Source organism: Furipterus horrens, unplaced genomic scaffold (genome assembly GCF_987537825.1).
Source record: "Furipterus horrens unplaced genomic scaffold, mFurHor1.1.pri manual_scaffold_4, whole genome shotgun sequence".
NCBI lineage: Eukaryota > Metazoa > Chordata > Mammalia > Chiroptera > Furipteridae > Furipterus > Furipterus horrens.
In genome coordinates this window covers 8774233-8800901 of record NW_028327174.1, presented here as the reverse complement: position 1 = coordinate 8800901, position 26669 = coordinate 8774233, and the positions used below count along the sequence as shown (strand labels likewise).

Sequence of the window (26669 nt, the reverse complement as noted above, 5' to 3'; positions counted from 1 at the left end):
AATGCCGTGACCCTTTAGTACAGTTCCTCATTTTGTGGGGACCCCCAACCATAAAATTATTTTCGTTGCTACTTCATAACTATAATTTTGCTACTGTTATGAATCGTAATGTAAATATCTGATATGCAGGATGTGTTTTCATTGTTACAAATTGAACATAATTAAAGCATAGTGATTAATCACAAAAACAATATGTAATTATATATGTGTTTTCCGATGGTCTTAGGCGACCCCTGCAAAAGGGTCGTTCGACCCCCAAAGGGGTCGCAACCCACAGGTTGAGAACCGCTGTTCTAGAGACTTCATGTGAAAAGCTCTTAAAAACTTAGACCACTTTCCTGTCCCCTGTGAGCCTTCCCCAAGACTCAGGTCTTCTCTTAGAGGAATCCAATCAGTCAATACCCTAATGTGAGGCATCCAAAAATACACTCAGTACTCCAAGTCTGACTTGACCAGGTTAAAATCAGAACCTGGACTCATGTGTCTGAGTTCAAGTCCCAGCAAGGGCAAGTTTCTTAATCTCTCTCTCTCTCTCCACATCTCAATCTGTAAAATGGGGACAGAAGACGGCAGGTGAAGTGAGGCCCAGACGCCATGATGCACACACACCTGCAGCCCTAGGCAGTTAATGACGGAGCTGGGAGCAGATCCGGTTTCATGCCCTCCGGTACACACCTCTTTGGTCATGGAGGCCAGTTCTCTGAGCTCCTCACATCTTTTTGCTGTTCTTGTTACGAGTGGCCTCCACGCTCACTGTCCATGGTTTTGCCCCTTGACCCAACAGTAGCCAAAGTCTGAGGGGCTGCACTATGGATCAACCCAGCCCCTTGCACCTCTGCCCTCTCTATTCCCACCAAAACTAAGGATGGACCTTGTGGCTAAACCGACAGACAGGGTCCACCCAGGAAGCAGTCATGAGGATAGAGGCCCTACCCAGCGTGGGCCAAGGGCTATAGTACTTAGATGTCCCAAGCAGAAATTAGACAGAAAGCAGAACTCCAGCAGGACCCACCAACCATACACGGGTCCGCATGCAAAAGAGCAGTGGAGTTTGGGCATGAATAAATGGGTCTGGCTGCCTCTTCTGTCTGGAGGAGGGAATGCAGAGCCCTTCATTTCCTATTTTCCTGGGATAATCAGTCATTTGCTTTCCCGCCAACTAGTCTTTACATAAGGGACTGGGAAAAGATGTGAAGCAGAGAGGCCCGAACATGGTGCTGGCAAGCTGAGACTCAGGTACTATGGGAAGACGGAAGTGCGGCCGGGACTCCTGTTCTCCCTCCCTGCGACTGGCGGGTAGGGACGAGATAGAAGGCCAGGGAGCAGCGAGGTCATCTCAGGAGCTCAGAAACAACCGAGCTTTGTTCCCGGGGTTTGCGAAAACCCACCCTCTAGGAAATCCGGGCCGATGAAAGTGAAGGACACATGGCCACCCAGTTAGGGCATGCCACAGAGCCAGATGTTTGGGAACAGCTGCTGGTGACAGCAGAAAGGGCTGCGGGTTACAAGGACAAGTCTCTCTGACAGCTGGGTGGGCAGATGGGCCCGTGCAGAGTTCTGTGGGGCCTCAAAGTTCTCTGGGCTAATTCCATCACATCAGTGGGTTTGATCAAACTGACAATGGGTGCTGGGGCGTGAACACAGCAGCTCAGGTGGGAGGAAGGAGGCTCAACTACAGGCCGCTCTCTCTGGGTGCTTGTGGAAGCGCAGACGCTGAGCAAGTGACTCTGCTCCCACACAGGCCACGCCAGGAAGCTGCTCCATTCACGGGCCACAGAGGCTCTTTGTACCCAACCACCCCCTTTCCCAAGGCCTCACCCCCCCCCCCCGAAGAAACAGACAGAGCAGCTGTGGTGCAGAATTAGCCACACCACCCATAAGGCCAGGCAAACATACTGCACAAAGGCTCTGGGTGTTGCAATGTGGAATGTCGTGTGCAGAGAGGTGGACTGCTGGAGTGGGGGACCCCCTGCCCAGGCAGCCCCACCAAGTGACTTTGATCTCCCCGCAGCTCTGCACCTGCTGGGGTCTTCATTAGGGCAACTGCAGAGACAATCAATGCCCCCTTTGGTGGTGACACTTGGGACTCCTCCTAAGTGTCACACAGGAGGTGACGGCGTAGAAGCAAAAAGGGGAGTTTGTGCCTCTAAGCCAGAGAGTTCTAGAGAAAAGGCTCAGGTCTACCCACCATGCCAGCCTGAGTGAGAAACTCCGGCTTTCAGAAGAGGAAGCAACTACCACTAATGCACTTGGAGAACTAACATCCCCGTGGGTGGCAGGGAAAGACCATGTGCACCCGCTGAGACGGGCAACCGCAGGCCGTCCGACGTGCCTCACACACAGCAAATCTCTAACAGGACCCACGGTGAACAGTGAGACCAGTACAACCCGAGCAGAGGGAGACAGGGATACTTCCTTAAAGTGCATTTGTTGCTGCAGGTCACTAATCCTGAATTTCAGTGGTTAACATCCCTGGGGCAGGGGTTTTCAATTTGGTCCAGACAATATTCTCACCAAGAAACAGAGATAACTGGGTGGAGAGTCAGGAAACCAAAATTCCAGTCTCAGCCCCTCCAACACCTCACGGTGTGAGCTACGCATAAGCCCCCTGCCCTCTCTGGGCCTTAATTCTTGACACCGGCCATATCAGAAGGTTGGGGTAGGTTGTCTATGCAGAAGGACTTTCCCAGGTAGACAGTTCTGTGTGTCTCCTTATTAATAGGTCCCTTGACTAATCAAGCTCATCCCCGAAAGGGTGGTCATCAATAGCAAGAAACAAGGACCTCATTATCATACACCAGTTTAGCAACCAGCAAGGTAATCCAGTCCTGGCACAGGGTCTAGCCCAATCAGGACTTCTGGGCAATCCAAAACAGAGGGCTCTGGCACGTTGCATGGCTCTCAGAAATACCAGTCTGGTGGGGTTAGGGTAGAACCCTGGGGAAATGTGTGAAGTCACCCTGAAACTGTATAGAAAAGAAAATGACTGGCTTTGTGGGAGCCTCTCACCATCCCTGTAATAGGATGAGCCCAGCACCTCCTTTTATGACATGTGTGATCAGGGGCAAACCCCTCAGGCTGAGACTTAGTCTTTTTCTCGACAAAATGAGAGGGTTGTAATGATCGAAATGCTTTCTTCCTCCAGTTCAAAAAAATGTTGAGAATGTTTAATTCAGCTCCAAGACCAAGAAGGCCAAGGTGAATATAACAGCATAATTAAATAAAGAGTTATTTTGGGAATAATAAAAACCAGATATTTCTTCCCTACTGAGGATAGAAACAGAAGGAACTATATTTCACGTGAACAGAAGAAATTGGGATGATATTATAGAAAGAACTTTGTGACCCCAGGGCCGTAAGAGCTGGGAGCCTATTACCAAGGGCATGGGTAATGCTCATCTCCTGGCATTTTCTACAATGGTGACGTGCCATCTTTCTGCAAATGCAGCTAGCTGGTGGGAAGAGAAGAGCCGCTCCTATCTTTTGCATGCTGTGGGCCGTTGTACATGCTGTCCCCTGTACTCTGAGCCTGGCATGGAACCAGGCTCAAGTGCTGAACGAACGAGCAGTCCAAGTCTTCCTCTTGGTAGCCTGCCCCTGCTCGAAGCACACTGCTCAGGGAAGTAAGCCACACTGACAGACGCAGGGGGCGGGGGCGGAGGGGGCCCGGTGGTGCAGGAGGAACAAGGCAGGAAACCAGGACACGGCACTCCCCTCCCTGAGAAGGAACTGAGCACACGGGCCTGAACTTTCCTACCTCCACCAAGTCTGAGGACCAAGGCCAGTGCGTGAGCTACCTCACCCACGTCATGTTCTCCTGCACCTGGCTAAAAAGGGGTTCCTGTTGTGTTTTTGGCTTTGTAGAGAAGAGATGAAAGTAATGTTACGAGAGTATTCCGTTCACTTGTTCCGATGCTGAAGCTCCTTTAAGCCCCCTTCTTTCCCAGAGGGCCAGCACCCAGGACCTGAGAGGGGTGAGGCAGACCCCGGGCCCCGGGCCCCACTTACATAGATGAGCCCTGAGTAGTAACGCTCCTTGAGGTTGTGCAGCACAGAGGCTTCATTGAGGCACGTGAGCTCCGCCATGTCCTCCACCTTGGAGAACTTGGGCGGGTTCATCTTCTGGATGTCATCCTTGTTCACCTTCACCTTCTTCCCATTCTCCACCAGCTCCACAATGGCCTCCTCGCCCACCTCTTCCTTGACGCTGGCAGGCTCAAAGCCACTCTTGTCAGAAGGCACCCATACCAGCTTCTTGGCAGCCCAGTCAGCCTGGGCCAAGGGGTTATTGATGAAGTTTTTATCCACATAGAGATACTTATCAGCAGCTTGCTGCGCCATGGTGACTTACAGCCAGGACCTAAGAGAGAGAAAAGGACAAACGTTAGATATACTGTATCTAACTCCATTAGCCACACAAGAAACCCTAACATTCACCTCTTATCTTTGCAAACTGTATTGCATTATAGGGCAGTAAAACTCTATATAACCAGGCTGCACAATTTGCGAGAATTTTCTTGCTTCTACTTTTGGGAGAAAGATGTATATCACTGAGAAAACAAGTTGATATCAGGGATGCTATAAGAACTTAATGGTCAGGTATATCCAAGGATCAATACACAATCAGACTAATCTATAAACAACTATTATGCCAAATGATGAGCATTAAGGATCTCAAAGGTAGATGCAATTACAGTCACTCTGCTACGCCTGCAAAGGCAAGAAAGTGACCACACAATTTAAGAGGTCTTCTAACAAAAACAAGTTCCTAATTAGCAAAAAATAAAAGGCTACTGACTATAATCACAAATGGTAGAAGTTTCCAGTTTAAAAAACTTTTTATTTCAAGGAGTCAACCAGAAGAAAACACCAATATGTTGCCAATAGATTTTAATTCCGTCTTAATAGCACAGGCCCTAAAAATAAGGCAAGAGAAGAAAAGAAATCGGGTTCCCGTAAACCTTATGGACAATAAGAAGGGTGCTTCCCTTTCTGGGGCGCTAATGTGAAAAGGCAGTCTTCACAATTAAGGGCCAGCAGAACTCAAGCACATGTGTGTTTGCTTTTTTTGAAACTCATTTGCAAAGTAAAGCTGATGAAATAATAATCCCCTCCACCTGTGTAGTTTTAGTGTTCATAAAATGCTTTCACACACATTTCACCATCCAGAAAGGTCGTCCTCATAACAGCCCTGAGAGGTGGGTAAGGTACGTGTTATCATCCCATTTTACGGATGAGGAAACAAAAGCTCTGGGAGGTAAGGGGCTCGTGCAGAGTTGCCCAGGAAGAACTCCAGACCCCTGGTCCTGTGGCCTTCCCGTAGTGTAACCATAGAACTGACTCCTAGTCAAAGGCTCAGGCCCGGACCAGCTCGGAGGACGGCTGCTCTGAGTGAACCAGAAGCAGGACTCAGAAACCCTGAGTCTATCTAAGACAGAGCCAGCCCATACTCTCCTGCCTAACTCACAGCACAGGCTGTCTTTTCCCCTGTGAGGTCAAGCCCCTCATCCCAGGCCCAGGAAGCCAGGAGTCACACAGGCTTTCATGCTTCCAGACTCCAAGAGGCTGGAGGCTTGGGAGGGAGAAAACAAAAGGAAAAGTCTGGGCTGCCCAGGCCTCCTTATCTGGGCTCATTAAATGGTTTCCAGATCAAGGCTAAGGGGCTCCCCTGGACTCACTCCACGAGAGGCTGTTTTCCAGGAAACCTGCTCGCTCCTCCCACAGGAGGGAAGGCAAGTTCAAGGAACAGAGCCTGGCACAGCCTCCCCAGCTCCCCCAGCCGGTGGCTGGGTTTACATTCCCCTCTCAGGGGACCAGGGGCACACACCCACATGCAAGGACCACCCCCCAAGAGAAGGCAGGGCCCAGAGTTACGAAGCAGCAAACAAGGCGTGGACAGGACAGCAGTAAACCACCTGGCCAGCCCTGGTCTTTTGTGCAGGTCTAGGCAGGTGGCAGCACCCAGGGCACCGTCAGCTTACTTCCGGCTGTGCTTGCTTCTACACGGGCCAGCCCCTCCAAGTAATCAAAGGCCTCTCTCTGCCGGTGTGAACACCAGTTGTCCTCGCGCGTCTGCCGTTTATCAGACCGCTGGCCAGCTGGCCTCTCAAAGTCTCAGGACTCGGATCCCAAAACCAGTCTCCCCATCAGGTCACTGCTCCACTCAAGAACGTGCAACAAGCCCTGCTGGGTAGTTCGGCTGGTTGGAGCATCATCCCGATGTGCCCAAGTTGAGGGTTCAATCCCCCGTCAGGGCACATGCAAGAACTACCAATGGATGCATGAAGAGGTGGAACAACAAGTTGAAGTCTCTCTCTCTCTCAAATCAATAAATAAAAGTTTTAATTAAAAAAAAAATTTTGCAATGATCACAGAGCACAGGGCCTTACAGGCGGCTGGTTCTCCATCTTTCTGCAAACCTCAAACCCATAAAAGGTAACACAATCTCCCATCAATATGCAAAAAGAGATTCACCTGAACCCTGTCCCCCCAAATCCTAAGTCTGCTGCTGGATATGAGGAGTTCCACGGACCCAGCCCAGCGAAAACACCTGAGGATATCCCATGCCCTTTATAAAAGTCCTCCAAGAGAAGGAGGGAAAGGGACAGTCATTTAGTATGCAGATACTATCAACATCAAGTTCTGTTCATTCACAACCTCACTTAACCATCAGTCACCCTGGGAAAGAGCTTTTATTATCCCCAATTTATAAATGAGGGAACAGGCTCAGGGACAGCAAGTCATTTGTCCAGTCTCCCAGCCCAGTCATGAGGCAGGATCCTAACCCAGAGCATTGGCCCCCGGGGCCTGGACTCTTCCCAGGATGCTTGTGCCTGGGGTTTCACAAAAGAAGTTAGGTTGGTGTTGGATCTGGGCCGAAGCTGTGGATAAGCTGAGTGGGCCGCAGGGAGGACAGAGGTAGGCATTCCACAGCTTTCAACAAATATTTACTAAGCAAGCAGGCAGGGAGTCTGAGAGTGCACCTTCCTGGTGTGGACCATGTGGCCTGTCAAAGAGCAGAGCACAATGAACTCGGTATTCTCCCTGCCCCGGCCTGCGAGCTGCTCCAAGCAGCCCATCAGTGATGGCCAGGTGACTCTGGCCCTCGTCACACTCCATTTCATTCCAGCAACGCCGCCCCTGGTGGGACCAACAGCAAAGAACCTGGAGGCTTGGCATCAAAGCAGCACCTGAGCTCCCCTCAGGCTGCAGACCCTGGGCACCAAGCCTGCCCTGGAAATCCGGCCCAGCCTGCTTGTTGGTGGGTCTGTGCTGCAGGGCCACAAAGAAGGCCACAGCTGGGGGGAAAAACCCACCAGGCCCACCACTCAGCCGACCTGCCTCAGCGCCTCTCTCTGAGTAGAACTTTTCATTAAACACAGCAGGGCCCTGCCGAGCCAGGCCAAGGACAGAGCTATCTGGTTTCAACAATTCTGCTGGAATGACGCAGGGGAGCAGCAGTGCCAAGATCAATAGGCCGGCTGGGCTGATGGGGAGGACCACAGAGATCACAGTAAACAGTGCGACCCAGCCCGTACGGGAACATCCACTTTCAGGGACTCGGAGGCCGCGGGGCTGCAGCTGAGCCCCACCTGCGTACGGCACAGAGACTCGCAGGCCCCGGCAGCTGCTGAGTCCTGTATGCCCAGTGGGGAAGCCAGGGATGCCGGCAGGTCACCGCTCATCTCTAAGGACGCAGGTGGAGTAGCCGCCACTCTCAAGAGCTGTGAGAAGTGAAATCGGGGGCCCTGGAGAAAGGGTACCAAGGAGGCAGTCCACTCAGTGCAGCAGCCAGCATGCGGCCACTTTTCCCCGTCCCATCCTGGGACCCTACTAAGTGGCCCCTTTAACGTTTTTTAAAAAACTGAACATAAAGTTTTTCAAAATAAAAGAAAAATATCTCCCTAAATTCCTGACCTCCTTCCCCAAAATCAGTTTTCTCTTTTTCAAATGGTCCCTTCTAAGTCCTGGTTCACAGAAACACTTGATTTTTAACTATCTTAAAAGCAAAGAGTGGAATTTCATAGTTTACATTTTCCCAGTTCTTAAGATCATTTCCCCATAGACCATAGTTTGTTAATCTTTTTTATTTTTTATTTTTAGAGAGTGGGGAAGGGAGGGAGAAAGAGGGAGAGAAACATCGATCGTTTGCCTCACACGTTCCTCAACAGGGGACCAAACCTGCATCCCAGGCATGCGCCTTGACCAAGAATTGAAATGGCAACCTCTTATGTTGTGGGACAACACCCAAAAGAGCCACAGCGGTCAGGGCTGTTAACCATTTTTATCCAAAGGCTTCATTTTACAGGTGACAATGTACAGGCTCTGAGAGGGAAGTACCTCCACTCAGTCACACAGCCAAGGGAACAAAACCTCAAATCCAGCCCTGGCTGGTGTGGTTCAGTGGACTGAGTGCCAGCCTGAGAACCAATAATCGTCAGTTCGATTCCCAGTCAGGGCACAGGCCTGGGTGGCGGGCCAGGTCCCCAGTTGGAAGCGTGCAAGAGGCAACCACATACTGATGTTTCTCTCCCTCTCTTTCTCCCTCCCTCCCCTCTCCCCAAAAATAAATAAACAAAATCTTTTAAAAAAAAGAAACAACGACAACAACAAAAAACTCTCAAATCCGGGACTCCTAACTCTAAGGCTAAGTTATTGGCCACTTTTAATGGCTACATAAGATTCCAAAGTGATTTTTTTAAAGTCACTACTCACTAGGTTTTTTGCCTCTTATCTTGTGGACCACCTTGAGATAAATTCCCAGAAAGGGAGGTACTGGATCAAAAATCATCTGGACGTTTTCATGGCCCTGAGATGTGTTTTCTGAATGTTTGCCAGTGGGTCTCATTGGTGTGCATGCCCACGTGAGCAGGATCTTCATGTGGCTGCAACCACACCGGCACTTAGGAAACTGTGTGCAGGAAAGAGCTTGGTGGCTCAGACTGGGGACCCTCGGGGCACCTGGGAATCTGCTGGGCCCGGCCAGCCAGCAAGGAGTTAAGGAGCAAGAAGGCCGCTCTCGCCCATTGGCGAGCAGATCAGGCTGAGGCAGGCCCTTCCAGGCCCTTCCCGTGCGGCTTCCTGTGGGTGCCAGTCCAACTCCAAGAAACCCAAGTCGTTGCCTTTTTAGGCCATAATCGAGAGGACACACCAGAGGCTAAATTAGGACACTCAGGAAATGATGAAACCGAAAGTAAATAGGTTAACCAAAAACCTCTGCTTTCAACCCGAAATGTAATTCCTCGATTATTTGCCTTCTCCCCTTTCCCCCCAAATATCCATTTGGACCTTTTACCCCTTCCTGTTTTCCCAAAGAATCCCCTCCCTCCCTCCTTCCCTCTGGTTCTCTTTTTACTTATTTGTGTGTTTGCCTGGAAAAGAAACTGCTAGCCCCTTAAAGACAGAATTCATTCTACTAGGACAAATCATTGGTCCAAAGCCTGTGAGTGTTTCCATTCCTAGACAACCGGGATTATGCAAAGCCCTCCTTCCATGGGCCAACTTCTAGGCTTAGAGCTCTGAAGTCAGCCCAAGTCATCTTAAAGATACCAAGTACAGAGGGTAAGCCCTGCCTTCTCACTCAAGCCTCAATCATTTCATGAGGCTTATATTATCATATTCATTTTACAGGTGAGAAAAATGAGGCTTGGACAGGTCCCAAAACCCAGGTTCAAACTCAGACCCATTCAGCTCCATTGCCCTGCTCAGTTCCCACTGAAACTGGCCATGGGAACAAAAACTATAAGCAAACCAGTAAAAGCAGCCATTAATTTGCCAATTTAAAGCTGCAGACCCCATATTCTCCTTGTGCTGGTTTATACAAAACTCCTCACACTTCCACCTTAAATTGCTAAGCTAAAAGTAAGAAGGTGAGGGACACGACCCCGAGCAAAGTGTGTAAGTTCTCTGAGCCAAGGTTCCAGTACAAAGACCGAGGTGGCTTCAACCCGGGCACCGGTGCCTTGTTTCGGCTTACTCGCTGATGTACGCGGGCGAGCCCCAGAGCACAGGTGAGCCCGTCCCTTCACTTTCTCTTCACAGCCATCGCTTTTAAGTTAACTATGAAGGAAGGGTCTATGAAAGCAGAAATTTTCAAACCCATTAGATTTACCTATTCAGTCAAGCAAATCATATTGAGGATCTATGTACCAAAATACTGTCACAAAGATAATAAAGGACCCAAGGGATGAGACACACAACTAAAGCACCAATCTTAGACTTTTATTTTTTAAGTATATTTTATTGATTATATTGTTACAATAGTTCCAATTTTTTCCCATTTGCTCCTCTCCACCCAGCACCCACCTCCCCCAGCAATCCTCCCCCAAGTCCATGCCCATGGGTCATACATACAAGCTCTCCCGCTTCACCCTTTCATATATTCTTCTTTAAAAAAAAAAAAAAAAACTTAGACTTTTTTATAGAGTGCAAAGAGCAAGTCCCTTGGCTTTCTGTCCTGTTAACTGCTGCGCCCAACACCAAGCACGGTGGGTGCCCAACAGAGAGCTCCCATGTGGATTTAGAAGAAGTACTTGCTTGGGCGCGTGCCACCTCTCTGGCTCAACTCTTCACGTCATCATCTCTGCCTCACAGGACTGTTTAATTCAACCTTAAATGTATGTAACAATGAGACAGGACACCTGTCTTTGTAGAACATTCACTGGCAGACGGAAGGCCATGTCAACAGCCAGCTCTAACACAAGACTCTGCAGGAATACAAGAACGAGCAGCTTGCTGGAGAACAGAGAGAAAGGGGTAAGTCAGTGGAAAACTTGGAAGCTTGAGGGACAGTTTCAAGGAGATGACATTTAAACCGGGTCCTGGAAGATGCATGGAACATTGATGGAGGCAGAGGGCGAGGGGGAGCGTGTACAAGAGTGTTCCGGGACAAGGGAGAAGAGGGTGCAGTTTCTTATGAACCATAAAATGTTGTGATTAGATAAGGCAGGGTTCCCGAACCTCAACACTTTGAACCTTTGGGGCCAAATAACTCTTTCTTGTGAAGGACTGCGCTGCGCATTGTAGGATATTTAGCAGTGTCTCTGGCCTGTACTCACTAATCAACAGTAGCACCCATTCCCGGATGTAACAACCAAAAATGTCTCCAGACATTGCCAAAGGTGGGAACTGGAGAATGGGGGTGCAAAATCACCCTCAGTTGAGAACCACGATTTAAATGAGCAAATGTTGCAGAGAAGCCAGACCTCAGCTTAATACTCTCCCAGCTGTGAAGTACACAAGCCAAATCATTTCAAAACAGAGAAGTCCTCAGAGCAAAAAGATTCCCAGAGCCCTCATGGATGACACCAGCAGCAAGGCGAAACTGTCCTTATCATACACTGCATTTCAAGGGATCTGCCCAGAGCCCACTACTAGACTGTCCTTTAAAGACTGCTAAATGCCCAATATTTTAAAAGAGAATCAAGCAAAGGAGGCAGAAGTGCCTCGCCAGGCAGGACATGAATCCCCAGAGCCTCCAACACAGTAGCTCAGACAGTAACTCCTACGCAAAGGTCACTAGCATCAAGGGGTCCGGGTGAGAAGGAAGAAAGGAAGGGGGAAAGGAAGGGGGAAGGGAAAGGGGAAGGGAAGGCAGAATGGAACGGGGTTGAATTTGGAGTCAGGTATTCTTGGGTCTGAATCTCCCACTCACAATTCTTGTGATCTTGAAACGCCTCAATCTTCTAGCTCTAGTCTAGAGGGAGAAAATGCCTACCATCAAAGTGGTCGTAATTCAAGTTCCTAGCAAAGAATCCAACACTGAATAGGAACTCCCCTCCCAGCTCCTCTTGTCCTCCTGACCTAATTTAATTAGTCATAATCCTTCCTAGAATGTCACCTGAGGCCTGTGGAAAGCCTCTAGAAGTTCGGTGACTCACCAGCTGACATCAGTCCACAGCATACAACATGGCACAGTACCATGGTACGGTGACTCCCAGAGGGTTTTGTGGCCAGCAAGGTTGAACACGCAGTCACAACGCACACGAAAGGTTCGGAGAAGCCTGCAGTAAGGACACCCACTGCACTTGGTCCAGTCAGGCTTAGCACCCAGGAATATCCTACAGGAAACTATTTCTCGAAGCTGACCCAGGAAAATGCAGGTCTGGGGGGATGTGCATGAGGCCAGTGGCAGAAGAGCTAGATTTGAGTCAGGCTTGGCACTGACCAGCTGTGGGACCCTGCACAAGTCACCTGCTCAGTTCAGATGCTGCATTCAAGCTCAAAAAAGGTAATAAATGCACAGGGGCCTCCTATATAAACACCAGGGCTATCAGAGCATTTATCTACAGGGAGGTGTCAGCCACTCTGCACCCAGGGCCAACTGTACAGCAGCCCCCCACCCTAAGGTGCTCATTCTCCCCAGGCTATGAAGGGGGGAGGACCCTCGAGCCACCCAGAGGCCACAGGCTGCTGAGAACTGGGAGGGCTGCAAAGGGCCCCCTCCCTCCTGACCTCAGGAATGTTATTTGCTTACAGAAGAAGCTGGGACTTGTTTCCCTTAGCAGTATTCCAACCCCAGCCTGTGCTGATGCTTAGCAGATAAGAAAACCAGACCAGAGACAGGGCCGAGAGGAATTTAGCACCAGAGCCCCAGCACCCACCCGTTTTGCCCTTCCCTCCTCGGAGGCCCATGGAGGGACTTTCCAGAACGCCTGAGAGTCCCAGAGAACACTGAGAAATGCTCCTGTTTGCCTGACTGAAGAAGGCGAGGCCTATGGTCATTTTGACTTTGCCCTGACCCCGACAAACTCCTACCATCAAACATGACACCAGGATTTTGTGCATAGGTTTCTTTCCCTCTGTGTGTGTGAGGAACTGGGAGCTGGGACAGTAGCTGAAGATGCAGCTGGAGGAGATAAGCATGCCAGGATCTTATCAGCCATGTGGAGGAATGTGGTCTCTATTCTAGGGACAAGGGGAGAACACTACAGGAGGTGGGATGTGGGGAGGGTGACATCATCGGATTTGTATTTTAAAAAGATCATCCTCCCTGACCTCAACTTAAGAGGGAAAGGTCAGCAGTTGGAAAGTACCACAGACTAGCCAGGAGGGACTTTTAATCTAAGAGAAGAGAAAAGAGTCCTATGAGTAGAATAGGGAGCAAGCGATTAAATGCCACACAGAGAGGGACAAATGAGGCAAGAATTCCCCCTTTGATCTACTACCCAAGGCTCAGGGAGACTCCTGGGAGTCACTGTCCCACGCAATCGTTTCCTCCCAAGTGAGAAGGGCCCCAGCATCCCAGGAACTTTCCTGCCATTGACCTCGGGCATCATGTGTCACACAGACCAAAGCACCCAAGTGAGTCTCCTCCACTAAGATACTACCCCTGTCCTCAAGGCCACAGATACGTGGCTTTGGGCACAGTCAGGGCACAAAGCAGTTAGAGCTTGAAGGCAGCCCCATTCAGAACGGCAGTCCTTCCCACCTGGAGAGAAAGATGCCCATGGCCTTCAAAACACAACTGTCTTTCCAGGCTGCTGCACTTATCAGCTGCCAGACACCCTCCACTCTAGCCATGGCTCCCAGAGGGTGGCCTATGCCCCCAGACGGCCCAGCAGCCTTTCCTAACACGCTCCCCCAGGCAGTGGGCCTTACACCAGAGCCACTGCTCTCTGCCAGTCTCACCGTGGCCCCTAGAACTCTTAAAGGCAGGGGCTGCCCCCCACTCCTTACGCAGGTGCTGCCTGAGCCCAGCGCAATGCACCGACACGGTCCTCAATCAGTGCTTGCTGAAATGAAGTGAATGGCTTCAAATGCTTGGGTTTACACTCACGTGTGTCATCTGGGAACCTGGCTGTCCAAGAAATCACCATTCCAAAGGTAACCCCTCCTCACCCCCTCACGTCTAATGTTGAAGGAGAGAGGGAGAGAGGCAGGCAGGTACATCAGCAGCAGGATAAGCAGCTTTCACTCAATGGGGAGAGGCCACATCGCTGGCCGGATCTGTGGATCTGCAGGAAGGTCACCAGCACTGGAGCCCTGATTTTGCTTTCAAAGCAGTTCAGTATTTGGGCAGTGAGGTCACACCTGTGTCTCACCTACCCAGTAATGAGCTTTTTCACTCAGCAGTCCAGGAGAAACTGCAAAGAGAAGCAAATAATTTCAGGGGGTGATGTCCCCTCCTGAACAGCCCGGATCCTGCCCCCAGTTTGCCAAGGCTGACAGCTGTGGCTGCCTGCCCCTTAGCAATGTTCACCGACCACACCAGGCCTGCGGTCCAGCAGAGAGCACCTCCCGGGCTTGCTCGGGCTTCCCACACCTGCACGAGGGCGACGTGAACCCTTCAGGTTCTGCAGTGAAGCTATTCCTTCCCTTTGGTTCTGCTGAGAGCACGGTTTTCCTTTGCATGCGAGCAGTTTGCTGAAACCCAACGCAGAAAAATAACCACACTGCAAAGATTTAATTATACGGCCGCTGTCTCAATGGGAAAGTGCTCACTTCCTGCATCCACATCACGACAGCTGAGAAACCCAACGCAACGTCAAGAACTAAAGACAATTTTTGAAAACTGCTCAGCCCAGAACCCAGCAGGCCTTCAGTAGCTTGCTATTCTGAACAATGTTTAAATAATATTAAAAAAAGAATAGTGAAGCCCCTTGCACCAACAGCCGTCCTGACCCTAGCCCCACTGGGCTGAGGGCTATAAGGCCTCAGTGGCTCCCGGTCCCCACTGGGTCCCCACTGCCTGACATGTAGGTGCTGAGTAACACTGATAAATTGAAGTAACTGGGTAGGTTTCAGCCTCCAAAAGGCCCAAACTCCACATTCTCTGCCATCTGTTCTTTCTTTCTTTTTTTAATCCTCACCTGAAGATATATTTATTGATTCTAGAGAGAAAGGAAAGGAGAGGGAGGGGGACAGAGACAAACATGGGTGTGAGAGGGAAACTGATTGGCTGCCTCCCCGACACGCCCAACTGGAGATCGAACCTGCAACCTTGGTATATGCCCTGACCTGGGTGCAGACCTGCAGCCTAATGGTGGGCGGGACAAGGCTCCAACCGACTGAGCCACCCGGCCAGGCCTCTGCCACCCATTGCCTAGCGTTAAGCCCAATAGTCCTGGCACCTTATTTTTCAAATGTAAGTAAGTGACTCTTGTGTGGCTATTTCCCCCTTCAGCACAAAAGGCAGCAAAAACCTGGAATGGACCGAGGCTCCTCTGTGACCATCCAGGACCACCGCATCACTGTGCTATTCTTCTCCCCCGCCCTTCCAGCTAAATCTGACTCAGCTCACTAATCTTTGTTCTGTATCTAAGACACACGTGACTGGCCAGGTGGTCAAGCACAATCTTTGTGAATTGGTCAAGTGGGCCATTCAGGTCACTCTGCAAATGAGCTTCATCATTGAAAGAAGAGACCTTCCGAATGGTGATAAACTTATTCATGACCTTTACAAGAGGCATCTTAGAAAGAACCAGACTCAGGAAGCAGCAGCCAGGCTGGCTCTAAAATTTCAGACCCATCCCCTAACAGAAGAACAATCTTGGCTGCGTTAACATGGCCCTCAAGCCTCAGTTTCTCCATTTGTAAAAAGGAGGTGCCACAGCCAGTCCCGAGGACAGCTGTGAGGAGCAGGACAGAGCACCAGCCCCATCTCTGCAATGTGGTCAGAGCAGTGCCTGCAGAACTATTGTGAGGACGGAGGAGCGATGCTTGGTGGTGCCCCAGGCCTGCCAGCTCCCCTCCCCCACAACTTTTGCCTCTTCTCTCAAGAAGTCTGTGTCGCCACTGAGCTCATAATGAGTCACTCACAGGCGCTGGCCTCACACAGCCCACTTTGGGGGTTTGAAGTCACATCCTGCCTAGCCTAACTCAACATGATTTATTCCACCCCAGGAATGTAGCTCATTTCCCAGAATTTTGTAAAGAACTTCAGTTAAAGACTTTGATTTGCAAGGGGATCCATTTATAGTTTCAGCTGGAGCGATGGGAGAAGATCCAGCTCAGCTTTATGTAGGTGGGAACCACATAAAGCTGGGGCTGAAAGAGACCCTCCCCAGAGCATCTCATCGTGGGCGTACCAACATTTTCTTTCTTATCTCAAGCCACAGGGAAAAACAAAAGTAAGAACTTTTTATCACAAATACACACAAACATATCAAACAAAATAAAATTCACAAATATATCCTATGTGCACTGATATTTTTGATTCAAATCTATTTCATTTCATTTCTAAAAATGCTGGTTGCCACCCCCTAAATTTCACAACCCAACAATGAGTCTCAATTGACAGACTGAAAAACACCCCTCTGACTCAGTGGACCAGGGTAGATGAGGTTCGGACTGGTCCAGCGACTCCCCCATCATCACGACTGTCCAAAAGCTCAGTCCAAAGCCAAAGCGAGGCTCTGTGGAAGACATGTTCCTCTCCCATTCGCTGCTCCCGTCATTTGATGACGACCACCTCAAATGTATCCTACGCGCCCTCTCTTTCCCTGCTCCCCACCCTCCCCCTTAAGAAAGAGGCTCAGGGGCTGGGAGGAATGTGTGAAAGGACCTGCCGGATATGGCTGAGGAAACATCCTTTGAGCACCTGGAGCACAGGTGGAAGATCACAAAGACAGAAAAAGCAGAGCCCAGTTTCCTCAGTATCCAGAGTGACAACAGATCAAATCTCCCACAGTCAAAATATCACCAAAGTGCCAGCCCCACGCTGAAGAGGCACCCAGAAGTGATACAAGAAAGATCAGATGGGAGAAGAAAGCCACTGTACAGGGATGAGATTGTGAAAGGTGCTCCCCACGTTTTTTATCTGCCTGGGGCAGCATAACCTAACCATGTAATGAACAAACCTTTGTGCATAACAGCCTGCTGATCTGCTTACACACACACACACACACACACACACACACACACACACACTACACACTACACAGGAAACTCAAAAGTCCTATCTCTCTAAATCAGTGGTTCTTAACACTTGCAACCATCAAGGACTCCTTTGAAGGCTGTAACCCCTTGGCACTCCATCTTAGGGGGCTCACAGACACCCTCAAGTTCAGTCTAAGGACTTTTAGGAGGCCCTGGTTACAAGTTCAAAGCAAAGAGGCTTGGCAGTAGCCTCGTCTCCACCAAGGCAACATGACCAGACGAGAGGATTCTTTCTTCATTACCCTCCAAGGGTTAAAGCGGAATCTCACGAAAGAGGGCTGAGCGCAAAGCAGCCATCAGGATAACCCGACTGTGACTGTGCAGGGGAAGCAGAGGTCATCTCCCCAGGGCAGCTCTGGATCACCCTGGACTACCCCAACAAGAAACCCAAAACTGAACGGCAGACCACCTCTCCTCCCTGTGCTCCCACCCCGTGGGCCTGTTCTCCCGGTGCCGGCCCTGCGCACATGGGGCACAGCCAACTCTCCAGAGAAGCCAAAGCCAGGGTAGACAAGAAGCATTCCAGAGCCTGCAGCCTCCCTGGGGAAAATGACCCCAATACAAGCCATTGAGTGAAAGTAAAACCCACTTATTTCATACTTTATAAAATAAATTAAACTACAGTTTCCTGGAGCAAGCTGTAGTAGAACCCTGGTCTAAAAAGGCAGCCAACTCCGCTGTCCTTGAGCAGGGAGTCTGCCCACAGGGATGACCTCACACATGCTTCACCAGGAACCTGGCCACTGCTTATTTTACCACCCGCCAGGAGTCCCTCCTTTGCCAGAGCCACAGTCTGGTTCCAATGGGGCCAAGGCTGAAGCCGCAGGTGAGAGAAGGAAGCAGCAGCAGCCCCTGCCCTGCGGAGCTGCACAATTCAGGCCACACCATCCTGTCCTGGGGCACCACCCCCAGCCCCGGATATGGCTGTGTACGCACAGGGAAGAATGTGACACAAGTCAGGCAGACCTGGATATGAGCGCTGTGGTCTCCATGCAGCGAGGGAACCTGGACATGTAACTTAAATGTTCTAAACCTCCCCTTCTTTATCTGTAGAAAGGAAATCACAAAGTCTACGGCACAGGACTGTGCTGACAAATAACCGCTAACACAGTTCCAGGTGCCTGTCACCTGAGATCTCACTAACCCCCACAGCAACCCTGAGAGGTATGTTCTATTAGTAGTATCCTACTTGGCAGAGCAGGACCTAGAGGTCTCACCAGGCTCCAGGGTCTTTGAGCCAGCGCACTTGGCCCACAGCCTGAGAGGATATGCAGGGAGGCAGCAAGCCCAGAGCATCGAGCAAGGAGGACCAGCAGGGAAGACAGGCAGACAGTGGTCAGCCATCAATCAGGGAGGGGAAGGAACTAAGGTGACCCACAGTTTTCCCGGTCACCCAGACCAAAGCAGCAGTAGCAGTCCTCCTGGCTGACGCCAAGCTCCTGGGCAACTGGTTGTTACCCTGCAAACTCTTCTTAACCTGATTTCCCTAAGGTAAGAGAGTTGGGGTGGAGAGTGCTCACCTCCCCCACCCCTCCCAGCTGTCCCCTGCGGATCCCACTAAAGAGCCAGGACCCACTGAAAAGCCAGGAATTTAATGCGCTGTAGTGACTGACTCGTGACCAGGAACAATTCGGAAAATCCCAGGTCCAGGAGCACAAAGGCTGCCTGATAAAAGTCCCGGAAGAGCTCTGAATCCTGCCCCAGCCCCTGCTCTTTGCTCAGGTCGAGATGGAGTATCACATTCTTCAGATTCTTGCCTGAAAGCCAGAAGGGAGTAGCGAGGGGGCGGGGGAGTCCACTATTTCAACCTAAGGATAATTAAAGCAGAGACTTGTTTTACTTACAGGAAACCAAGGCCATCCTTTTTCAGCCTCTCTTTAATACACTGGTCTGCCCAAGGTGTGTGGCACTACGAAGGTCTGCACACAGGGGGCTTTACAACCAGGAAGTGCCCCTGGCCCAGTGTCCCCAGTGTCCTCACTTTAAGAATACCAAGACTCCAGGGCACACAGCTAATAAGCGGCAGATCTGCAGCCTCAGCCTCAGAGGGCACTGGTCTGTCTATTCCTTCCTCTCCGATGTGAGGTTTGACGTGCCGGCCAGAAAGCCAGCAGAACTCAGTACTGGAGGAAAGAGGAGAGACAACTGGAGGTGAGAACTCACAGCGCTGATGGGGCCTTGCGAATTCCACAGTGCTCGGCAGCAAGCAATTAATCCCATAATGAGGCGTTCTTTATGAGCACTGGGAGCAGCAGAGCCACCTCCTCCTCACCCTGGCAAATGCAGAAAACAGTTGGTGGGTGGCAGGCCTGGCTCTGGGCAGCAGGCAGGCTGCGAACACAGTGCTGGTGGGCTGGGAGGCTGTGGGAGAAAAGCTAAAGCCCCACGCGGGAACCACACACCTAACTGCCCGCCCCCGCCTGCTAACCACTGACTTGTCTTGGATGGAGCAGGGAGGGCTGTATTTTTCACCTGATATCATAAGCCAGCTGGTTGCCCACCCCCACCTGCTAACCACTGGCAAGTGGAAGAACCAGGATTAGGACAGAGGTCTGACTCCGGAACCCCTGCCTATTAACATCAGTACTAGGCAAACACATCATGGTGGTTAAGCCTCAGAATCCAAAGAAATATGCCCCGAGCCTAGTGACAGTGACGCTCAACCAGGGTCTGTTTGATCCATGCTCAGGTATGACTGCATTCACCCATTTCCCAAGCATACAGTGATGTGCCTGCCACGGGCCAGGCATGCACGCACAAGGGGCCCAGGGCAACACCTCGAACAAGGTGAGACCCACGCAGGGAAGTGCGAGACGTCGCCTGCGCCTGTACGGGGAGCACTGGCACAGCAAGGGAGCTTTCCCTGGCAGCCCCCCACACTTCGGCCAGCAACTGGTACTTTATGATTATAGTCCTGCACCCGTGTTCTCCAAGTGTTACTCCTTGCTCACGTAAAAAGTGTTTATGGCTCCTCAGAGGCAAGAGCCGCCTCCAAAAATGCATGGTCCACGAGAAGTGGGTGGAAGGCGGCCTGGGTCCTGGTCCGTCCTGTGGGCCCACATACTAAAGCACCCTGAGCAGAAGAGTAATTCCAAAGCTGAAAGGATGAAAGAGGAATAGAAGACAAAGGTGCTGGTGAGCCAGGAGCAGGTGGGGGGGGGGGGGGCAGAAGGAGAGCATCTGAGGACTGACATCTATTGGGGGCGCCCCATGAACCGAGTTCATGGGAGACTTAGTGTCTCCCATACTTTAGCTCCCCAGAGGACACCGACAGATGGGTTTTAGAAACCATATTTTACAGGTGAGGAAATGGGGGCTTAAAGCAGTTAAATAAACTGGTAAATTCGACCAAGGACTGAAGGGCTCATCCCTCACACCTGGAGGGACGGATAGAATGTCCCTGAATTAGAAAAGCCTCTACTGACACACACACCCACCCCACTCCCTTTTCCCCTGTCGTGGGGTAAACTGTGTCCACCCCCCAAAAAAACATTTTCATGTTTACACCTTAGCCCCCAGGATCTCAGAATGTGACTGTATTTGGAGACAGGGTTTTTAAAGAGGTAACTGAGTTAAAACGAGACCATTAGGGTGGTCCCTGAGCCAATATGACTACTGTCCTTACAAAAGGGAACTGGGACACCGGAGGACACCAGAGATGCTCATGCACAAGGGAAGACCGTGCAAAGAGGCAGGAAGGGCACAGCCTTCTGGAAGCCAAGGACAAAGACCTCAGAGAAAACCAACCCCGCCGGCACCTTTGTTACAGAAACAGGGGTGTTCCAAAAAACCCCAGAGTTTGCAGCTGGGGGATGGGGAGAAGGAAGCAGCTTTTCAGAATGCCTCCACATGCCTGAGGCCAGTGGCTAGTGTCTTTTTTATGCAAAATGGCTTTAATGCATCCAAAGCCTCAGGTAGATGGGAGGGGGCTTGAACCGGGGGACGGTATGGAAAGCACACAGAGCCTAAGTAAGGGTCTGTGAATGGTCGGAACGGTTTGCAACGCCCACTGCGTCAGAGGACGCAGTCAGGGATATATAAGCAGCTGTGGACATTTTAGCTTTTTTTTCACGCTCACGTGCTCGGTCTGGGGCTCTCGCTCTCTCGCTCTCTTGTGTGCTCCCTCCACGTGGCTTGGTAAAGAGGCCTTCTCCATGTGACTCGGAGAGGGGGTCTCCAGGCTGCTTTAAGAGGCTCTTGCCATGCGGTTTTGAGGAGAGGAGATCCATGCGGTTTGCAGGAAGAAGGCAGTTTGCAAGGAGGCTGAGAATCCAGGCGGTCCTGCATTGAGAGCTGGAGGGCACCACAGCACAGAAAGGACCTCCCCAATCAGAATTGAGTGATTGGCAGCCGCTGGTAAAGCTGAACTGTGTTTGGAAAGTAGGGAAGCGGTTTCTCTAACTTTTCTAAAACTAGCCTGGTTTGGTAGGGGGGGAGGCAAGGATATGTGTTTAAGGGTGTTTTAAAGAACATAAGACTTAACAACAGAAATCCGCAAATAACTAAATCTATATAACTGTTAAATAAACTATTCTTTTTCTTTTCACTAAACTCTGGTATTGAGAGTTATAATTTTGGCGGCGGGCAATCGGGCCCCTAACTAAAGAGCCTGTGGGTTTGTTTTCAACTGGAGTAGCCCAGGGGTTCTGTAACACCTTGACCTTGGGCTTGTAGCCTCCCGACTGCGAGAATCAATTTCTGTGGAAGCCATGCAGTCTGTGGTACTTTGCACGATGCCCTCACCTGTCTGTCATCCTCTTTGGCACCTACCACTGCCCTGACCTGCCACGGTGAGCTCGCTCATCTGACTGATAGAATGTAAACTGCAGAGACTTTAGCTATTTTATTCAATCTGTTATCCCCAGCATTTGGTGCATATTTAACCAACTAACAAGAGTGAAAGTAGAATTTAAACCCAGCTGCTGCTTCTAAAGTCACCCCTCCCTTCCCACCCCCGGCAGCCGTCTGCTACTTTATCTCACTCTCTGTTTCTTGCACCCACCTCTCTTACTGCAATATTATAACTGGTCGATAATTAAAATTAATATAAACTCAAAGATAATCTCTAGCCTATAATCACCACCAAATAGTGTAAACAGGCAACAGTAGATAATTTTTTTCAAAGATACACAAAGACCGCACTGCAACCACCAGGGAACATCTACCAAGTGCTGAAATTCTCAGCTTATGTTCCATCTTATTACTAATTTTAAGTCAATATGTAAAAAATAGAGTGAGGTTAAGGTGTACGGTTTGTTTTTGGATTTTTCTGTACCGAATGAGGACCGTGACAGAGCTCTCCCAGTCAAACCTCGGCCCGAGTGGCCTGGCACTGAGCCACACGCCACTGCAGGTGGGAAAGGGGACTCAGAGGCTGACCAAACCTGAAATATCAACCAGACTGTGCAAGTGTCCCAGTGACCATGTCTGGGGCCTCACCCAGCCCTCTCATTCCCCAGAAGGGTGGGGTGGGAGACAATGAACTTTGGCTCCTTTCAAAGCAAATGACTTCTGCTCTCCAGGAAGATAGCAGAAGGCAGGTCAGGCTCCCTCAAGCCAGGAGCTGGGGCTGTGGAAACGGGCAGCGGGGCTGCAGAGAGGAAAGGATCCGGCAAGGAAGCCAGATGTCTGCAATGCAAAGAACTCCAGAGCAAAGACATTGATTGCATTCCAGTTTCTAGACCCCTGACCACCCATCTTCTCCCCACATGCCGTGCTCAGCCCACCCCCAAATCACTCCCTGACTACTGTAAACATTTATGTAACTGCTCAAAAGTAGCCACTAGGATTCTGAAACTTCCTCTTTACAACAAAACTAAACTGTTGCAACTTACTGCTACAATCCAGCAGGCAGAAGCCCAGGCACAGCCTAGGTGGCCTGCCAGTAGCTTTGGACATTTTGGAGGCCACCCTACCCCACCACCCCCCAGCTGCCCCGACCCTCAGTTGCCTCCTACCGATGGTCACGGAGGGGTCTCTCTCAGTAAGGCTGGGTTATTTCCCCAGGCTCCCTGTCGACAAGGGCCCTGGGAGCCTCTGCCCCCTCACGTCCTCCCAGCTTGTTTTCTGGCCCAGGCCTGGGCAGGAATACTCAGGGAGGTAGCAGGTGGTTGGAGATCTTCCTCCAATGAGCCCAGAAAGATCTCCCAGGTCCACGTTCCTAAGCTTTCTCACCACGAATGACAAAGTGGTTTTACCTGTTTTCCATCAACTCAAATTGGGCATCCAAGCGGCCACTTTCTCCTGGGCTCACCTCTATCATAACCCACTGCACCAGAGTGAAGTGGTTTTTCCCTGGTCTTGACCGGAACCCCTTGGGGACAGGGCCTGTGATGGCTCACTCATCTACATCCTAGCCACCTAGCAGTTTCTGACCCACAACAGATGCTCACGATATATTTGCTGGACGAATTAATTTCCAAAAGAGTCCATAAAACCTATGGAACTTTATGGCAATGTAAATAATGGTTCTTCTCTGTGGACCATAACACAGCCATTAAAATAATAATCGTGGCAATATGGACAGGAAGCCCAGAAAGATGCAAAGTGGGGATGGGGTGAGGGACAAATCTTGCCAGCTTTGTTATTATATTGTTTGTGCTATAAACAATGCCTCCTTTTTTAAACTTTAAAAAGGGAACTGATTCCAGTAATAACTATGTCTCTCTCAACACTCCATAAAAAAAAAATCTCACCCCAAGTCCTTCAGCTGGGAACAGCATGCTGACCACACACCCAGAGCACACAGGCTGAATTCCCAGCAGCCACTCAGGGGTTAAGGACTCCAGAGTGGAATCCAGCATTCCCACACTTCCCAGGAAATGGCACAGAGAAGGAGGCCCTACTGGCCATTTGGGCTCCTTAAAAGGCTGGGAGAGGGGCTCCTAAAGAGAGGAAATCTTTTACCAGTCCCAGTGACTCAAGAGGGCCTTGGCAACCTGACTCATCCCTGAACAAAGTACTGCCAGAGTCTCAGCAACTGAACAAGGTCCCAGCCCTGTTCCCTGGAAGTGCTGTGCCACGTCCCTAACTTGCAACCAGCTCAGATGCCACCTCCTCCAGGAAGCCTCCTGAGACCCTCCTGGGCCCCCAGCACTCTGTTACTGACAGGACACCTTAAGCTCCTGGAAACTGCTTCCTTCACCTCCATATCCCCAGCACCCAGCCCAGTGCCTAGCACAGAGTAAGCAAGCTCTGAGGAGCGGTTACTGAATAACGATGGGTAAGGTGAACGAATGAAGAAAGGAAGAAATGAATGCCAGTTTGGTGGATGCAAGTGGACTGGGGTCAAGAAGAGCCCATTGGTCAAGACGGCGGTGGGCCCACTGGCTGGCTGGCTCCCCAGTGAAGACCAGCCAGGGCCCAGCCACCACCAGCAGGCAGGCACAGCAGCCAGGATTTACACTGCCTGACTGTGGTCTTACCACCTGCCCTCACTGAAAACCAAACACATATATTTGACAAATGGCCGGCTGAGGTTAAAGGTGAAGTCCGTAGCCAAGGCAACACGTGGCAAACCTCTCCCCCTGTGGCACTACCCACTATTAGAAGGTAAGGCTCCTGAGGACAAGGATGGCCCTCTGCCCTCCATCTCCACTGAAGCCCCAGCAGGGTTGACAGAGTGCAGGCCACATAGCAGGAGCCCAGAGTCTCTGTTATTGGCTTGGCAACAAAATTTGAGGTCAATACCCTCATGCCCAATAATTGGCTCTTAAATATAAAAAAAAATAGACAAAAACTTTAAAATGGCTCCTGCCACCACCTTGCTCACCCCAGAGATTTCCAGACAAGTACCTGTGTCCGCACTTTGTGAAATGGATAGATCACTAACTGTGTCCCCCAGACTTACAGGCAAGGGTACCACTGAGACCTAAACTCCATTCACACAACTGGGGACCAGGGGCTGACTCTGAGCCAGGCACTGGGCAAGAACCTTGGATCCAGAGAGGAAAAAAAGACCCCACCTCTGACCTCCAGGTCCTCACAGTCCAGTGTGTCCTAAAATCTTCCCCCACTTCCAGACCAGTTAGATTAAGTCACGAAACTGTTCCAAATGCCTCATCTTTATGTTTATCAGACAGGAAGCTGCCTTCTCCAGCCCAGTGACTTAATGCAAAACACAGGAAACGCGCGGCGGCTTTTGAACACAGACAACTCTAAATAAAGGTACCTCTACTGCTTTGTAACCACCTTTTATCGAAATGCTTAAACCAGCTCATAACCAGCTCAGACGTAAGAAGTTGAATTGTGTTGTGTGGTAAGAAGAATGTAAAGGTTGCAGGCCTTGAAAACCTCAGCATCCAAGCCCAGAAGATCTTCTGGCAGGTCCCTCAGTCATCTTCAGTCCCTTCTTGTCAAGGGTCAGGCTTGTTGGGCAAATTTAAAATCTTTAAAACCTGAACATATATTTTCTACTATCTGATGATGTTGGTGATAACATTTTTAAAAAGGAGGAAGGGGGAAAAAAAGAACTGCACCGTTTTACATATATTTATATGTGAATTACAACGAGCCTAAACCAGCAGGAATCTCCATGTTGCAGATGAAGTACCTGAGTCTTCCGTGTAACAGGAGAAAAGGCGAGTATAGAGTCCCAGTTCTACCTGACCCCAAACTCTTGTTTTGTTCCCTCTACCGTGGGTTTCATAGTGAACATACAACAAATTGATCACCTACGGCAGCAATTTTCAACCTTTTTCATCTCATGGCACACGTAAACTACTAAAATTCTGCAGCACCCCAAGAATGTATTTTCTGCCGATCTAACCAAAACAGGTGTAATTTTGATTCATTCACACCAATGGCTACTGCTGTGTTGGGTGTTGTCATTTTTTTCATTTGACAATCTAAGGGAAAAGAGGTCAGTGCCGCTGACTAAAATAGTCAGGTATTGCATGTTTTAAAAATTCTTGCGGCACACTGATCAAAAATCACTTATCCAGGACATTAAATGACTTAGAATTACTAGAAATGAGGACTGGCTAAGGAACACTGGAGTGGCCGGCCCACCCTGCTGCCTGGCACTCCCCCATGTGAAATACTGATTTTTGAGCTGTGGGAACTTTCAGCCTAAATGGCCCTGTCCAGCTGGAAGGAGTTCAGAGAAACCCAAAACACCTCCCACCCCATTCCTTAACCCTAGTGCCCACCCCCCAAAAAGAAAAAGATTAAGGGTGTGGAAGAATAGACTCTTGAGGAAAGATTAAAGGAGCTAAGTATGTGTTACTTGGCTAAACAGCGCATAAAAGGGATGATAACAGCTCAAAAACACTTTTAAATGAGGCCACATGATTTTGAGTGAGTGAAACCAGGGGCCAGAGAGTTTTCTTCTACCAATTCACAGATGAGCTTGGGCAAAGCACTACTCCCCTAACTGGGGGAGCTAAATGACACTGTCCCTAAGATCTCTTCCAGCTCAGACATTCTCTGGTTCTCAGTCAATTCAGTAGGGAGATCTTACTGTTTTGTTGATTTTTCTTTTAAGCAGGGCATCATTTATAATGAGTTAAAACGAAAGGAAAAGAAACCTAAGACACAAGTTCCCAAAATGTAAACGTCCATGGCAGGAAGCAAGAGAGGGACCTCACCCAGAGGCCCCTGGTCCTCAGGGTAGTACCGTAGGACCCTAAGGACCAGGGATCTCCGAGAGGCACCAAGGCGATGAACTTGAGGGTGGAGGAAGATCAGTTCCACCTTCAACTTCTCCACAGGCCCAGCCCAACCTGCCCAGGCAGGAAGCCACACCCTTCAGTGGCAACTTCCGGAAGGCCTTGCAAGGCTACCTCCAGCCT

The 26669-nt window shown here is 50.2% G+C and overlaps 1 protein-coding gene across 1 annotated transcript in view; it reads right to left on the bottom strand.

Moving 5' to 3' along the window:
* Positions 1–26669, bottom strand: part of MYH9 (myosin heavy chain 9) — an 86260-nt gene that overhangs the window by 53962 nt on the left and 5629 nt on the right. Inside the window, exon 2 of the mRNA XM_090272515.1 lies at positions 4009–4360. Coding sequence (XP_090128641.1) covers positions 4009–4341 — 333 coding nt within the window. The 5' untranslated portion in view covers positions 4342–4360. The remainder of the gene's footprint in view (positions 1–4008; positions 4361–26669) is intronic.